Consider the following 17,967-nt stretch of genomic DNA (forward strand, 5'->3'; position numbering starts at 1 on the left):
AAAGGTCCTCCACCAACTTAACCCCGCCACACAGCACTGCCCCCCAGTCATCAAGAACCACGGCGCGGCCCTGGACAACGTGGACCACTTTCCATACATCGGGAGCTTATTATCAGCAAGGGCAGACATCGATGACGAGGTTCAACACCGCCTCCAGTGCACCAGCGCAGCCTTCGGTCGCCTGAGGAAGAGAGTGTTCGAAGATCAGGCCCTCAAATCTGGTACCAAGCTCATGGTCTGCAGAGCTGTAGTGATATCCATCCTCCTGTATGGCTCAGAGACGTGGACCATATACAGTGCGTCAAATCATTGGAGAAATACCACGACGATGTCTCCGCAAGATCCTGCAAATCTCCTGGGAGGATAGACGCATCAATGTTAACGTCCTCGATGAGGTCAACATCCCCAGCATCGATGCACTGACCACACTCGATCAGTTCCGTTGGGCGAGCCACATTGTTCACATGCCTGACACAAGACTCCCAAAACAAGCGCTCTATTCGGAACTCCTACACGGCAAGCGAGCCCCAGGTGGGCAGGGGAAACGTTTCAAGGACACCCTCAAAGCTTCCTTGATAAAATGCAACATCCCCACCGACACCTAGGAGTCACTGGCCAAGGACCTCCCTAACGGGAGGAAGAGCATCCGGAAGGGCACTGAGCACTTCGAGTCTCGTCGCTGAGAGCATGCAGAAAGCAAGCGCAGGCAGCGGAAGGAGCATGCGGCAAACCAGACTCACCACCCACCCTTTCCTTCAATGACGGTCCCACCTGTGATAGAGACTGTAATTCCCATATTGGACTATTCAGTCACCTGAGAACTCACTTTTTGAGTGGAAGCAAGTCTTCCTCGATTTCAAGGGACTGCCTATGATGATGATTCCCCCAGTCCTAATATCCTTCTCCTGAACACACATAAAAATTCACCAAAATGGTTGTATTTTTATATTTTAAATAAAAGATAGGACAAATGCAAAGTTACTCTATGGGTATGAGTTGCCAGACAAAGCTGGCTACATTAATTCGTGTTCACACCATCAAGTCTGGGCATGATTAATATGCAGAATCAATGTGCCAATCTGGCCTGCACTGTCAACCCCACCCGGGTGAGGGGCGGGTGGCAAATCAGACTCTTCTGTCACCCATCTAGGCCCACAGCAGCAACATAAATGAATTGCCAGCAGGTGTGGCATTCCAGTGAACATTCCCGTTAGTTTCATTCAAACTCAACCAATCAGAGTTTTTACTGAGTTTGGACCGTATCCCAAACAAGCCCCCCCCCCCCCCCCCGCTCGATTTCAGTTAGAAGAGGTTTTTAAGGAACAGTGTGTGCAGGAGCTTGGCTGGGTGTCAGTGCTGTGCCCGTACCTCGCTGCCAGTCGCTTCTCCATCTCTTCCCTCTGCTCTGCCGCTAGGAGCCTGGGCGACTCATGGATTCGATGCGCTGCAACTCAACCCGGAAAAAGCCGGCAGCCTCAGCCATCCAGAACCGTTACGTCCCCAAACTTTTCGCTGATTCTTTCCTTTCAAAGTTCAAACCAAACGTTGCTCGTGTGAACCATTCCCTCTTCCGACTGCACTCCACTTTCTTTTTCAAATTTTTTGCGCAGTCGCGAGCACTTTTGCGTTGGTTTCCCCGCTTCCAATTCAATTTCCTCGGCTCTGATTTGTTTTAAAAAGAAAACTTTTTGTTGGTCTCTTGCGCCCGATTTCGTGCCCCGCACCGATCCATGTCCCTGCAAGAGAATAAAAAGGAAATCATTCGGAGTCAGAAGTCAGTCACTTCCTCCTCTAGTCATGGATACATCGGAGTGTGTTACTAATTATAAATTGCTCCAATTCGCCTTCACCGGGGAAAGTATTGCTCAGCGCTTGTGCTTTGCATGCTGGTAACTGTAGTCCACTCCTGCCCGTCTAAAAAGTACTACATGTCACATCCCGTGGGCCCAATTTCCCTCGAGTTCAGCTTGACAGCTCCCCCTGTACCCTTCTTAACGTGTGACAATTCAAAATTCCAGTTTTCAGTATTGTGTTGCAATCTACACCGAAATATTTTCTGCAAATGGTATTAATTTGTAGAGAGCTGCCTTCAGTGCTGACATGGATGTTTACCTAACCGAATGACTAGGGGACCTCCTTCTGACTCAGAAAGTCTGTCAGGGTCAGAGGCAGAGGTTCCCAGTGGAGGCATCTCTACATGGGGGCACTGAGATATGCTCCCTCGTGGATGTTCAGAGACATCGAGTAGGTAAAACACCTAACAAAAGTGCCCCCTTTTTAGAGGGACACAACTAATGGAAAACTTAAAAGGAAAATTATGAGTAGGGAGTTTCGGCTCAGCAAGAGTTTCAGCCAAAGTAGGAGTCAGCCATGAGTCACTCAGTTGTTGAAAACAGTGCAGTTTAGTATGAAAGGGGCAGCTGATGCCTATGATGTGTAAGAGGTCCTGAATGCTTCATGCATCCAAAATAACTGCAGGAGCAGGAAGTGTCTTCTACTGTTTGCATTCAAAGTTCCTGAGTATGAAGACCAGTGGAATTGGGAGAATTGCATCTGACCTCTGCACAAAGTGGTGGTGGGGGAGGGGAGAGGAGGGGGCAGGAGAGGAGGTTGCCAGCTATCTTTGCTGTAAGGTGGGGTCATTATTATCACATATCCAATGGGTCCATTTCTGAGGCAGATCGTCATGGATCAAAATGCTTCCTTGCACAATGCCAATCTTTTCAATGTTGCTGGTGTATTGGGATTGACATTTGAAGCTTGCAAATATACTTACCTATACTTGCATAATATTGTGGCCATCAATTAGAGACCAAAACAAGTCACTGAAGTTGGGTTTATTACAGCTGGAAGACAAGTCATGAATTATGGCTAATAACAGAAAATCCTCAGATTTGAAATGAATTTCTCTGTTAAGTGGCTTCAGAAGATGATGGGAGAAAGAGTAGAGAAAGAGCTCTGCTCACTCTCCCGGTATTGCAACATTCCTTCATTTAAAGTCTGAAATGCCAGCACGGGCAAGATTTATGCTGTATTTACTCCACAATACTATCGCCAACAGAACCACCAGTTCAGAGGCTGTACTACAAAGTAAATGGGGTGGCAAGGCTTCCTCCAGGAATTGGAGTGTCATCTAAATAGTGATTTTTATCAGAGCCACCAACAGTGAATACACTGCCCTGGAAACACATGCTGGCCACAAGGAGGTGTTTTCTGGCCACAGATAGGTGTCTTTTTAGTTCATCAGCAGGGTTGTGCTGTCTCTCCTGTCTACTTCTTGTTGATGCTTTCTCCGTGTCTGCCTCAAATCTACTCTGTTTTCTGTTCTTTGTCTGAACACCATTCTTTCTGCTGGTCCTGTCCCTGCTCTGCCTTGTGATTCAGTGCTGATGGTGGACTTTATTAGTTCTATGTGTGGATTATAACCTCTGGCCTGTTATATTTTGGGGAGTTACATTTTCAAGAATGAGGCTGTCTGGACTTTCACAACCTAAAATATCTCTTGCATAAAGCTTTTTTAGTTTTAAGTGTCTTGGCAAAGTGAAGAAAATTTTATGTTCTTGTAAGATTTTTTTTTAAGTTTTGAGCATTTAGTGGATAATTTGCATGTTGCCTATTTTGCCCAGGTTGTTTTCTGTGGAGCTGCTGTTGCAGCTTTATGATCTAGGTAAAAGTTCCATAAGTTGGTCTAAAATGGTAACCATTTCCAGAAAATAGATTTGGTAATACACGCTGTGATATGTGTGTGCACTAGGTCTGTGCAGCAGAGCTGGTCTCCAGTCATCTTGGTTAACCCTTGCTACTGGACCAAGACCTAGCTCTGTCAAGCCCGTGTGGTGGCTGATGTGCAACGGCCACCCCATGTTAAAAAAATTCACGCACGGGCATCTTCCACCCTTCAACATATAGTTCGGAACCTGGAATATTAGGTCCTTCATTGAAACACCTGTGAACTTTTTGACGTGGAAGCAAGTCATCCTCAATTCGAGAGACTGCCTATGATGATGATGAAGGTGGGGTGAGGTTTTGGATGCTATCTATGCTCAGTAGGAGGGGAACAGTGTTGGAGGTAATGTCAGAAGAGTTCGGCCAGGGGAAGTGGGGTCCAAAGATCTGTTTTTTGATAATTGGTGGGCAGGGATGGGAGGGATGGAGGTCAAGACTATGGCTCAGAATTGGCGGTGGGTAATAATAGCGAACGAACAGCGTTCACTGTTATTATCCCTTTGAAACTGACTGCAACTCAGGATTTAGTACAGGCACATCCTTTTGCGAAATCCTGAAGTTGCAGTCAGTCATTCACTGCTCCGACACTGACTGCGCTGTGCCCCCCCCAACCCCCTCCCCCCATAGCTAGCAATCAGTGTAATCAGGGAAAGCAGTGAAACTGATGAAAACCTGGGCTTTTCCAGTGTCACTGGTGGGTGTAGTCTATATGCCCCCTAACAGTAGCAACTCTGTTGGTCAGAACATAAACCAGGAAATAGTGGGGGCTTGTAAAAAGGGAACAGCAATAATCATGGTGATTTTAACCTCCATATTGATTGGACAAATCAAATTGGTCAGGGTAGCCTTGAGGAGGAGTTCATAGAGTGCATAAGGGATGGGTTCCTTGAGCAGTACGTTAACAGAACCAACCAGGGGGCAGGCTATCTTAGATCTGGTCCTGTTTAATGAGAGAGGATTAATAAACAATCTCCTAGTAAAGGATCCCCTCAGATCCCCTACTCCTGTTCCTATTTTTTATTTATCGTTGTTAAATACCCCATTAAAGGCTAGACCTTGTTGGATTTGGTGTAACTGGGGTTTTAACAACGTACTGACTGCTAAACAAACGTTATGGTCCTGGAAAATTAATTCTAATCTTGTGGAATGTCAAATATCTCCATTTTAATAAAAATTATAATTTTTAAGAAACTTTTAAAGCCCCAATCTTTGTTTTACTCTCTATAATATTTTTGTAAGTCAGAATAAAAGCACTTCTTCACTTCCTGGTTCCCTGGCTGTGAGAATTCTACATTGTCATTGGCTGTTTAGACAGCTTGTTGATGTCACAGCATTTCACGCTATGGAATTCCCACTAAGCTACACTGATCTCAATTGAACGTCGGAAAAGCCGAAAGTCTCGCCATAGAGATTGAGAGATCTTTTTGGGAAGCTTTCTTTATAGGTCAGTGGCAAATGCTTTTGCTTCGCCGCTGATCGCAAATTACGGGCCTTATCTTTACTTGGTGGTCGGATGTAGCTTTTGCTCCATTTGGTTGCTATCTCTGATCACAGGGGAGGTATGTGGGTGTGGGAGGGGCACTACATCAGAGCATTGGCGTTGGGACATTGGTGTTGGTTCTCAGTTCAGTGGGTTGGGGTGCGGTGGTATGTGTTTATTGTGGGGGCGCGGGGGTGGTGGAAAGTTAGACACTGCAAGTTAATTAGGGAGAGAGGGTGTTTGGTAGCTGTCATTTTTGATCTGTGGTGATGGGGTGTGGAATTGTTGTCTGATCAGTTAGGTTGCAAAAAAAAACCTCTGATCACAGCTCTGTGGAATAGTGAGCGTTGATGGCATAGTGTGCTGAATGGGTCTGAAACATGGTGGTGATTCTCTCTTGGCTTGAATGGGAGAGAATTGGAAGGCAGTATTTTCCGCTACAAGGGGTGTTGGGATCATCGACATTTTATGGCTTGTGTGGGGTGGGGGGGGGGGGGGGTCAAGGGAGCAGGTGGCAGGTCATTGTGTTCTCATTTGATGATAGCTGAGGTGAGCTGCTAATGGTTTATTAGCTTCCCTGTGTTCAGGTAAGGTAGCATAGTGGTTATGTTACTGGACTAGTAATCCATGGGCCTGGACTAATGATTCAGGGAACATAAATTTAATCCCAGCATGTCAGTTTGAGAATTTTAATTCAGTTTTGTTTTTAATCTGGAAATAAAAAGCTGGTAAATCCAATTTATTCATTAATGTTCTTTAGGGGCGGGGGGGGGGGGGGGGGGGGAGGGGTCTGACATTATAACCCAGTTTGGACTTTACATTACAACAGTGACTAGACTTCAAAAGTACTTCATTGACTGTAAAGGGTTTTTTACTTTTATTTGTGACTCCAGTCCCACACCAGACTCCTTAACTGTCTTTAACGTATCCTAGCCACTCAATTGTTTCAAACTCAAACTGTTAAAAAGGAAAATGAACAAAACCAACGGACCACTCAGCTGTAACCTGGACAAAATTATGCTCAACCCAATCGACCTTGCAAAGTCCTTTTCTCCAACATCAGGGGACTGATGCCAAAGTTGGACAAGCAGTCCCACTGACTAGTCAAGCAATAGCTTGACATAATCATACTCACAGAATCATAAATCAGCCAACGTCCCAGACTCCTCCATCATCATCCCTGACATGTGGGCGCAGTGGTATATAATCAGGGACGAAATAGGAGAGAAATTAGAGAAAGATATGGGTTCAGGGCTAGGACATGGAGGGAACCTTGGAAGAGGTTTGGCTTGGTAGGCAAGGGGAAGGGGGATGGATGCAACAAAGGCAGCTTGATGGATGGTCTCAATCTTAGTGCCAAAGAAGTCCATGAACTCCTCGGACATGTTGTTAGAAATGAGGGAGGAGGATGCTGGGGAGAGGGATTTAAGAAGACAGTTGCCTACAAACACTGCCAAAAATTGTTCTTGCCATAACTGCTTGTAAAAAAGCCTCAAAAATGATTTGTAACTTGTATCTTTTTATTTTATGGCATTACAGTGTGCTTCCATTGCATAGTGATTTTAAAATTAAAGCACAAGTTGTACAGAGCATATATTTGACTAACCAGCAAATAATATTAATGCTAAAACATCTCATGGACTCAAGCTATATGCAAATATTGCAACAATTATATTTACCATGAAGTACATTGAATATATGCAAATTTGTAATTTAAAAATGACAAGACACTTGAATCTGAAAGGGTGGCACATTGAATTTCTACTGTTTTTTATTTTCTGCCGATTCCCTGTGATCATATATTAAAATTTATCTTTATCGCTTGAATTTTTTTCAATCAAAAATTATGAATTGGACCCGGGTCACATCAATGAACTACTTGAATACAATTTACACAGCATACCTGCTTGATCTATTGTTGTGGTACAAAGTCCAGAAAATGGGCAATAAGGTTCCACTGTGAGCTGGTGCTCAATGCACCATGACATGTAGTACAAGAATTGGGTCTTTCCCAAGTGATTCCACATGCAGGGAGTTTCTAGTTTCAGTGGCACTGTAAGGGGAAGTACTGAATAAAAACGATGACACTTCCAAATCGGGAGAAAGGAAAAATCGGCAGGAAAATCACCTGGGCTGTAACGGTTGTGCACTCCTAACACCCAAGTCAAGAGTGGTGTTAGCTATCTGCTTGTCATCTTAGTCGAGGTGGTGCAGAGAAAGAGATATTAGAAACAAGGCAAATTCAACAAAAATGAAAAATCTGTTTAAGCCTTAACATTTTAAAGGCTTTAAATGTTTATTTCAAAACTTATGTTTTTAAAAGTCAAAAAACAACTTGGATAATATATATCGTGTTTCTAATATAGAATCATTCCCCAAGGCACTCACACACAGGCTTAAGGAAAACACTTCCCCATTGTACAGTGTTCCTCAGTCATGCATAAAATGCAAATACATAATCCTGATCTAGGGATAAAATAATCCATGCTTTTCTGCTTTTAAAACCAGCAAATGAAATACATTTATCAGCTGCCAAAAACATCAGCACACTTTGGAAATCTAGTTGCTCCTGTATAAAAGATTTTTTTGTGGTGTTTTGTATGGTCTTTGTTTTAGTGATTTGTTGAATGCATAATTAAGTGGACAGTGGTACAAAAATGTGCTGATTATGTCCATTTTATCTGGAGTTTATAGACATTCTAACCAAAGTACACAAAGTCTCGGCTGCTAATTGCACCAAGAGTAGTGAAGATTACTTGTGTTGAGCTGCATGTTTTTGTATTGGCTACACAAATGAAAAAACTCCAGCATCCTCTTTAATTTGCTTTGTCCTCACGAATGGTATTCAAGGTGGCTAAGAAAATGTAGTGAAGTAAAATACAGGGTTAGATTAGAGCTTAAATGGGAACCACTGGTACAGACAGATGCTCTTGGAATATTGATTTGGAATTTTTAATCAATCGTCGTCAATTTGAAACGTAAATCTATAACATACATACTGCCCATCAAGAAATAGCAAGCATTGATAAAACTATCCAGGCCAGTAATTGTTGCAGTACCTGGATTTGCTTCATGTCAGAATAACTTCTAACGTGACAACATCCTCACACTTCCAATATAAAAGAAAGACTTGAAAGATTTGCATTTATATAGCACCTTTCACAACTTGAGGACATCCCAAAAAGACTTTACAGCCAATGAATTCATTTTGAAGTGTAGTCACTGTTGTAATGCAAGAAATATACATCTAACTAGGTTTTTTTGTTTAATTTAACTGTCCTCTTTATTCATATATGTGTTGGTACTTTGAAAGCCAGAACAACTTGTATTTATATAGTGCCTTTAACATAGTAAAACATCCCAAGAGGACAGAATTTGTGGAGCGCAGCTATCTCGGGGGGGGGGGGGGCTGTGGAGCTGGAGGAGATTAGGGAGATAGGGAGGGGCGAGGCCATGGAGGGATTTGAAAACAAGGATGAGAATTTTAAAATTGAGGCATTGCTTAACTGGGTGCCAATGTAGGTCAGCGAGCAGAGAGGAGTTGGGTGAGGAGGACTTGGTGCAAGTTAGGACATGGGCAGCAGAGTTTTGGATGACCTCAAGCTTGTGAAGGGTAGAACTATGGAGGCCGGCCAGGACTGTTGGATTAGTCAAGTCCAGAAGTATCAAAGGCATGGTGAGAGTTTCGGCAGCAAAAGCTGAGGCAAGGGCAGAGACGGGCAATGTTACATCATTATCTGTTTGAAATGAGTATTTACTGTAATACGTTCCTTTTATGTTTTTCCCCCTTCTGTGATTAAGGGGAGCAGTTACTTGTGGAAATTGTATCAAAATGTATCATGGTATCACATGTGCATGCTGCCATTGTGATGAAAATTCTGAATGGCTCTTTTCCCTCTCTAAAGAACAAAAGGTTTGCCAACCACATTTTCATGATGGCAATATCGCTTTCATAGACTTCTGAAGGAAAGCTTTTCCGATAGCTGAGAGGGTAAAGTCATCATCAATGATAATACCGAACTATACAGATCAGAATAATTCAGATCTGACCCCTGATCTGTGCTGAGTTAGCCGATTCTCAACCAACAGTATTAGGGGCTCTACAGCTGACCTCAGCAGCACTGGCCAAGGAGGGGAAAGATCAGCCAGATTTCCCATTCCTGATCACTGTACAGTGACTCCTGCGGGAAAGTGGATATGAAGGGAGGATAGGTTTGAGATTAGCCTTGATGGCCTCTGGGGTTGGAAGTTGGGTTTTATTTTTCTGGTGCTCACTGTATAAGATCATAAATGAAAAATAGTCACTTGGGTGAGATATTGGAGGGCTGCAGGTGCCTGAGGAACCAGAAATCATTAAGGTGAGGAATGTTTTTACTGGAGGTGGAACAATTTCCACTTTGTGTGCTTCATGTCAACCATTCACTTCCAGGTCAGGTAGAGCACAGGTTAACTAAAATGTGAGGCGCACTCCACCCTGCTCCACTTTACTCTAACCTCAGAAGAACACCATGCCAGTGTACAATGTACATTCCATTTCCAACCCATACTCATGCCTGTCTGAACTGTAAACTTATATTGAATTATGGACAGTTTACATGGACTGGTTGGTCCAAATGGCCTGTTTCTGTGCTGTATATTCTAGGTAAACCTTATGGTGCCTAGGCACAGGGTTGAAACTGCCCCAAATCATGTTTTAGGACACTTACAGCCAACAGAAGAGACTATCGTTCTATTAATCTGCATTACATTTGAACCAATTTCTCTCAGACAGAATCTGTTATTCTAACCCATTGCACCACCCGATTCACCAGTTTTAGCCAATACAGACATTAGGGCTCCACTGTTCAAAGGTTGGTCTTACTTGCAGACAGTTATGCAACATCCTCCGCAATTGATTAACAATAATTTTTAGTGCCTTTGTTCTAATTTCTGAAGGAATGCCATTGTGCTTGACTTTTAAACTAACTGCACAATAATGATGAGATTGGCTCATGATCACTACCACCTGGAATTTTGAAAATATAGCCACAGCTGCATACTCTATAGTTTCAGTCATGGACATAACATTGTTTTACAGAAAGAATAGCCCAAGGCCTGGTTTCCGGATCATATAGACTCACTTCTACTCATTCGAAAAAAATCATTGCAACACGTTGAGGTTTTTCATGTTGAGCTAACAAAATGTCAATTCGGAAAAGTTGTAGGACTGCCAGCTACATGAAATTAATCTGGTGTTGGAATGCTCCCACCCCAGCCCACTACAGTCTGGCACAACTGATCTGTGCAAATGCATGAGCTAAATATCTAAGGATACCACACAGCATTCTAGAGCTGGGAATTTCCTCAGAGCTGCTCCTGCTCCACTACTGTAATTTCATGTATGCATAAGTGAGGTTTCCATTGGACTTCTGGAGAAGTTAGTGTCGGAGCAGGAGCATCTCCAAGAAGGTTCCCAGCCTAGATGGTGCAAAAGGGTATAGTGGTGTTCTTTTGCCTCGGAGATCTAGGTTCAAATCCAGCCAAGTCTGAGGGGATGAAAGTCTCAACTCTAAATGTAGCTGTGAAATATATTTGGATCGTCTCATTTATTTCAATGAGATGAAAATGGAACAAAGTTCTATAACGAGCGGGCGATGCCTTTCCGCCATATTGCTGCCTATGCAATGAAGTTGAAAATTACCCCATAGTCTTCTGAATTAGAGGCAAGGGTGCTACCCTAACATAAAGCCAAATTGACACTTTTTAGTAATAACAACTATAGTTTTTTTAGTATTTATTTTCAAAAAAGAATGAACTTGCATTTATATAATGGCTTTTATGACCTCAGGATGTCCAAAAGCACTTCACAGCAATGAAGTAATTTTGGAAGTATGGTCACTGTTGTCAACGTAGGAAAACGTGGCAGCTAATTTTCACATAGCAAGGTCCCACAAACAGCAATGAGATAAATGACCAGATAATCAGTTTCAATGATTTTGGCTGAGGGATAAATGTTGTCCAGGCCACTCGGAGAACTCCCCAGCTCTTCTTTGAATAGTGCCATAGGATCAGTCTGTGAGGGCAGATCTGTTCGTTTAATACCTCATCTGAATGTTCTCCATCATCCTCCAATGTGTCTCCATCATGGTCCAGCTGGGTGGGATTGCACTCGCCTGGGTCCATTCGTATCTATCTAATCATAGCCAGAAAATCACCTGCAATGGCATCTCTTCCAGCTCCCGCATCATTACCTCTGGTGTCCCCCAAGGATCTATCATTGGCCCTTCTATTTCTCATCTACATGCTGCCCCTCGGCGACATCATCTGAAATCACAGCGTCCAGTTTCCACATGTACACCGATGACACCCAGCTCCACCTCACCACCACTTCTCTTGACCCCTCCATGGTCTCTAAATTGTCAGACTGCTTGTCCAACATCCAGTACTGGATGAGCAGAAAACTCCTCTAACCAAATATTGCAAAGACCGAAGCCATTATCTTTGGTCCCCACCACAAATTCCATTCCCTAGCCACCTAATCCATCCCTCTTCTCTAGTTTCTGTCTGAGGCTGTGAAGCAACTTGGGATGGTTGCATCATCATCATAGGCAGTCCCTCAAAATCGAGGAAGACTTGCTTCCACTCAAAGTGATTTCTCAGGTGACTGAACAGTCCAATACGGGAATTACAGTCACTGTCACAGGTGGGACAGACAGTCGTTGAAGGAAAGAGTGGGTGGGGATTCTGGTTTGCCGTACGCTCCTTCCGCTGCCTGCGCTTGTTTTCTGCATGCTCTCAGCGACGAGACTCGAGGTGTTCAGCACCCTCCTGGATGCTCTTCTTCCACTTAGGACAGTCTTTGGCTAGGGATTCCCAGGTGTCGGTGGGGATGTTGCATTTTATCAAGGAGGCTTTGAGGGTGTCCTTGAAACGTTTCCCCTGCCCACCTGGGGATCGCCTGCCGTGTAGGAGTCCAGAGCTTGCTTTGGGAGTCTTGTGTCGGGCATGCGGACAATGTGGCCCGCCCAACAGAGCTGGTCAAATGTGGTCACTGCTTCGATACTGGAAATGTTGGCCTGACCGAGAACACCGACGTTGGTGCGTATATCCTCCCAGGGAATCTGCAGGATCTTGCGGAAACATCATTGGTGGTATTTTTCCAGCGATTTGAGGTGTATACTGTATATGGTCCACATCTCTGAGCCATACAGGAGGGCAGGTAACACTACAGCCCTGTAGACCATAAGCTTGGTGCAAGATTTGAGGGCCTGATCTTCGAGCACTCTCTTAGTCAGGCGACCGAAGGCTGCGCTGTCGTCGATGCCTGCCCATGCTGATAGTAGGCTCCCAAAGTATGGAAAGTGGTCCACGTTGTCCAAGGCCGCACCATGGATTTTGATGACCGGGGGCCAGTGCTGTGTGGCAGGGTCAGGTTGGTGGAGGACCTTTGTCTTACAGATGTTTAGTGCAAGGCCTATGCTTTAGAACATAAGAACATAAGAATTAGGAACAGGAGTAGGCCATCTAGCCCCTCAAGCCTGCTCCGCCATTCAACAAGATCATGGCTGATCTGGCCGTGGACTCAGCTCCACTTACCCGCCCGCTCCCCATGACTCTTAATTCCCTTATTGGTTAAAAATCTATCTATCTGTGACTTGAATACATTCAATGAGCTAGCCTCAACTGTTTCCTTGGGCAGAGAATTCCACAGATTCACAACCCTCTGGGAGAAGAAATTCCTTCTCAACTCGGTTTTAAATTGGCTCCCCCGTATTTTGAGGCTGTGCCCCCTAGTTCTAGTCTCCCCGACCAGTGGAAACAACCTCTTTGCCTCTATCTTGTCTATCCCTTTTATTATTTTAAATGTTTCTATACGATCACCCCTCATCCTTCTGAACTCCAACGAGTAAAGACCCAGTCTACTCAATCTAACATCATAAGGTAACCCCCTCATCTCCGGAATCAGCCCAGTGAATCGTCTCTGTACCCCCTCCAAAGCTAGTATATCCTTCCTTAAGTAAGGTGACCAAAACTGAACATAGTACTCCAGGTGCAGCCTCACCAATACCCTATACAATTGCAGCAGGACCTCCCTGCTTTTGTACTCCATCCCTCTCGCAATGAAGGCCAACATTCCGTTCGCCTTCCTGATTACCTGCTGCACCTGCAAACTAACTTTTTGGGATTCATGCACCAATTGTGGAGCAATGGAGGCGTGTCCTGCTCAGTTGGAGCTGTGCTGCAGTGAGAGGAGCAGCTATCAACCTTAGCTCCTGTTTGGAAGGCCTGGAGTGAGCCCTGAGACCAGCCCAGGAAGAGAAGGAAGGAAGGGGCTTCACACCAACTTCACCCAGAGGGAGAGGAGGAGAACAGAAAACCTTTAAACATCTTTATCATTTCTGCAAAGAGTTGGAGAGAGGGGGAAAAACCACAACAACCAACATCCAGTGTGGAAGGAGGGAGACTCTACTATCTCTACAGGTGGGTGTGGGTGCATTTCCCAAAACAGACTTTGTTGTATCGGTGGGGGGAGGAAAGAAGACCACTGAGGGCCGGAACATCGCGGGGGGTGTGTGTGTGTGTGGTAGTGTGTGTGGGGGCCTTGCTTACAACTAGGCCCCCCCCACAATTGGAACCCCCCCCACCCCCCACATTTGCCTAGCCTGGGATAGCTGGAGCTACCAGGCTGAAGATTGTTATTAATCACCCAATTAAAGATCGTTAGGAGTGCCTGGTGGCTCCAGCTACCCCAGGTGAAGACATCTTCTCCCCCCACCTGAAGACCACCTCAAAGACTTTTGTGCTTTGCCATCTGGGGAGTGCACCCACCCACAGCTGCGAGGAGAGACCTGCCCTCGCAGCCCCCCCCCCTTCCCACCCCCCTCTCTCTTTCTCCGTTACCCTCTGTTTCTCCCCTCTCTCTCTGAGAACCCTTTCCTTCCAAATTAATAAAAAAAAACCAATTAAGACAACTGAGCAGAGGGAGCAAGGCCTCTCCCCAATTGTCAACGAGGGGAGAGGTGCCTCGTTAAGGGCTCCTCTGCTCAGTTAACATAAGAGGCCATTAAAGACCATTAAGGCCTGTGACTTTGGGGTGGGTGTAGCCCTTAAAGGGACCCCGTGATGGCGACCCCATCCACGCCGGTGGCAGGGCCAGCAAGGACGTATGCGCAGGCGGTGTCCACATCCACGGCACCTCCTGCGCCACCCGCTGCCCTGCCACCATTTAGATTAATTACTAGAAAACACGGGGTCAAGAGCTACACTCACCCCACAATGAGCATTGAGGAGTGCGTGCGGGCGATGGCTGGGGTAGTCGGCCCCTCGGCCATTGTCGCAGCCTCCAAGATGTCTGGGAAGGCTGTTTTCTTCCTGGGGTCGGAGCGGGCGGTGTCCCTGGCCCTCGAAAAGGGGCTCACGGTGGGCGGGACGTTCCTGCCGGTGGATCCTCTCGAGGCCACCGCGCAGAGGGTCATCGTGTCGAACGTCCCGCCCTTTGTTCCCGCTGAGCTCCTCCTCCCTCACCTACAACAACTGGGGGAGGTAAGGTCAGGGATCAACCCCATACCGCTCGGCCTCAGGGAGAACAGCCTGCGCCACGTGTTCTCCTTCCGCCGCCAGCTCTTTGTCCGGCTGGCGCGGGAGGACGTGACAGAAGGGCACTTTAATGTGGTGCACGAGGGGACTGCCTACCGCGTCTTCTGGACGTCGGACGGCGTGCGGTGCCATGCCTGCAGGGAGGTGGGGCATGTTCGTAAGAACTGCCCCGCCTCCAAGGCCGCCAAACCACCGAAGGCGGCCAAGGCTGGCGCTGCCGCCACCCCTCCCCCTAGTTGCGTCCGCGTGCCGGGAGCCATGGGTGCGCGGGCATCGTCGGAGGCCTTTGTTTCCAGGGCCTCCGGCGGGGGGGAGGGAGAGCGTCCGAGCGGAAAGAAGGCGCGGAAGAAGGAGAAACATCTAGAGGCGGGTCCCCTCGGTGCGCCGGAAAGTCTGACCACCGCGCTCAGCCCAACCCAGTCACCGGCGAGCGCGGGGTGCCCCGAGCCCGTGCCCGGGCCCTTGAATACCACCACAGAGGGGCCCAGGCGCGGGCAAGAAAAGGAAAAGGGGGGGGCGGAGCGGGAGGCCTCGGCAGACATGGAGGTCTCCCTGACTCTGCGCGCCCCCAGGAACAAAAAGAGGCACCGCCCCAATGAGGCGGAGGGGGAACAACATCCCTCCGCGGAGGAGGCGGTGCCCGCCGCGTGTCCCGCGTCCCCCACCAGCGCCCCCAAATTGCGCTGCAGGCGCGAGGAGTCTTTCCCCGGGGAGGGTGAGACAGTTGAGGCTGCCCAGCCTCTGCCTCCCGGGGATGGAGTGGAAGATCTGCCTGTCGTGGGGGGCGTGGGGACCGCGGAGGAATGCGTAGCCGCCGGGCCGGGCGTCCCGGGGACTGAGGCGGGCGAGGCCGAAAAGGCCGAACCTGAGCCCGCCCAGCTATTACCCAACTTCCCCCGGGAGTTGCTCGACCCGGCAGAAACAAAAGATATTGATTTTAATGAAACTGTAGATGCTGGGCCGGGGGGTGGCAGCGGGGAGGGGGAGGAACACCCACCCTCGCCCCTTACTTTGGAGCTGGAGCACTTGGAGGGCCTGGGGATTTCCTATGGCCGGGTCTCTCCTTGTTCTCCGGTTCCTGGGGCGGAGGGGGAACCCCTTCCGCTGTCATTTCCCGACCCAGCACCATTTTTAAAAGAGCCCAGTGGGGACTCCTCTGCCGACGATCCTGGGGGTGGGATCGGGGCAGTGCCAGGGCCGGTTGGAGCGGCCGGTTCATTTGCCGTACCTTGTGCGGTCGATGGGCCGGCTGCTGGCGGCCACCTCCCGGAGGAGGACGGGGACTCGGTGGGGGACGCGGGTGAAGACCTAGAGACCACCGCCAGTGAGGCGGTGGATCTGCTCGCGGCCGCCGCTGAGGCCCTCCTCGTTCCTGCAAAGGAACTCCGGGACTTTTTGGCCCAGAGCCGGGGTCGCCGCGACCAAGCCCGACTGGCCCTGGATAAATGGTCCGAGCCGGAGCTGATCAAGGGGTCCGTCCGCGCCGCCGTTAAAACCTTGGCCGCGGGCGGGCCCTTGACAAAGGAGCAGCACCTTGAGCTGCGCGAGCTCGAGGGACTCCTCGCTGGGCTGCGGAGGGAGCGGAGTTCAACAAAAGACTCCGCTCCCTCCCCCACAATAGGTTAAGGTAGAGGTTGCACTATGCTTTTGCCATGAAGATAACCATAGCCAGCCTCAACATCAACGGCGGCAGAGGGGCACGCCGTAGATTTGACAATTTTTCGCTCCTGCGGGAGGGGAAATATGCGGTGTGCTTCCTGCAAGAAACCCACACCGTTCCGGGAGACGAAGCCACGTGGCTCCTGGAATGGCAAGGAGAGGTCCGCATGAGCCACCTCACCGCCATTTCTAGTGGGGTGGCCATCTTGCTGGGCCCGCATTTTCAGCCGGAGATCTTGGGGGTCGAGGAGCCCGTGCCAGGCCGCTTGCTGCACGTAACGGTTCGCCTGGGGGACGTGCCGCTCCATCTCGTGAACGTGTACGCCCCTCATCCCGGCCCGCAGCAAACGCGCTTCTTTGAAGAGGTGTCCGCTCTTCTTGGCTCCGTCGACGTCGGCGACTGCATTGTCCTCGGGGGGGATTTTAACTGCACCCTCGAGGCGAGGGACCGCTCCGGTGCCCCGCAGTGCATGACGGCGATGGAGAAGTTGAGGGACCTGGTCGGGTCCTTCGACTTGGTGGACGTCTGGCGAAATCTCCACCCCGACTCCAGCGCCTTTACTTGGGTGAGGCCTGGAGTTGGATGGTCCAGAGTCGACCGCCTTTACGTGTCTCGGGCGTACGTTTCCTGCGTCCCGGCGGCCTCCATGCGGCCGGTGCCGTGTTCGGACCACCACCTGGTGTGGGCGGAGCTCGCTTCGCTCCGCGCGAGGACGGGGTCCGCGTACTGGCACTTTAACAACCGGCTGCTGGAGGACGTGCGGTTCCAGGACTCGTTCCGTCGATTCTGGTCCGACTGGAGAAGGAAGCAGGGGGGCTTCCCCTCCTTGAGGCTATGGTGGGACGTGGGCAAGGCTCACGTCCGCGTCTTCTGTCAAGAGTACGCGAGGGGGTCGACCAAGAGGCGGGCGGCCAGAGTCGGGCGCCTAGAAAAAGAGGTGCTCGACCTGGAAGCCCGTCTCGGTCAAGTCGTCCAGGACCCGGCCCTGCGGACGGTGTACGAAGCGAAGAAGGCCGCGCTGAAGGACCTGCAGCTCGTCGGGTCCCGAGGCGCGTTCGTGAGGTCGCGGATCCGGTTCCTGCGGGATCTGGACCGCGGCTCCCCCTTCTTCTACTCGCTGGAAAAAAGGCAGAGTGTCCGTAAGCAGCTCTTGACGCTGCTGGCCGACGACGGCTCTCTCGTCTCGGATCCGGAGGGCGTCAACAACAGGGTCCGTGAATATTACGGGGCTCTGTTCTCTCCGGATTCGTCCAGCGAGGAAGCGCGTAGAGTTTTGTGGGAGGACCTGCCGAAGGTCGGCCCGGAGGGCGCCGAAAATCTGGAAGCTCCGCTAAGCCTGGCGGAGCTGACCGGTGCCCTCGCCCGGCTCTCGAGGGGAAAATCCCCGGGGCTGGACGGGCTGACCGTGGAGTTCCACAGGGCGTTCTGGGACGTCCTGGGGAGCGACTACGCGCGGGTCCTGGGGGAAAGTCTGGCGACCGGGGAGATGCCCCTCTCTTGGCGCAGGGCAGTCATCGTCCTGCTG

The 17,967-nt window shown here is 48.9% G+C and overlaps 1 protein-coding gene across 2 annotated transcripts in view; it reads right to left on the minus strand.

Annotated features, from left to right (window-relative positions):
• Window positions 1–17,967, minus strand: part of sacs (sacsin molecular chaperone) — a 205,859-nt gene that overhangs the window by 132,266 nt on the left and 55,626 nt on the right. Inside the window, exon 2 of one of the 2 annotated variants that reach the window (XM_070892203.1) lies at window positions 1,369–1,736. In XM_070892203.1, the coding sequence (XP_070748304.1) occupies window positions 1,369–1,391 (23 nt within the window). In that variant the 5' untranslated portion in view covers window positions 1,392–1,736. Of the gene's footprint in view, window positions 1–1,368; window positions 1,795–17,967 lie in introns of those variants that run through there. The other variant, XM_070892204.1, reaches the window with a different exon arrangement.

This window comes from Pristiophorus japonicus, chromosome 10 (genome assembly GCF_044704955.1).
Source record: "Pristiophorus japonicus isolate sPriJap1 chromosome 10, sPriJap1.hap1, whole genome shotgun sequence".
NCBI lineage: Eukaryota > Metazoa > Chordata > Chondrichthyes > Pristiophoridae > Pristiophorus > Pristiophorus japonicus.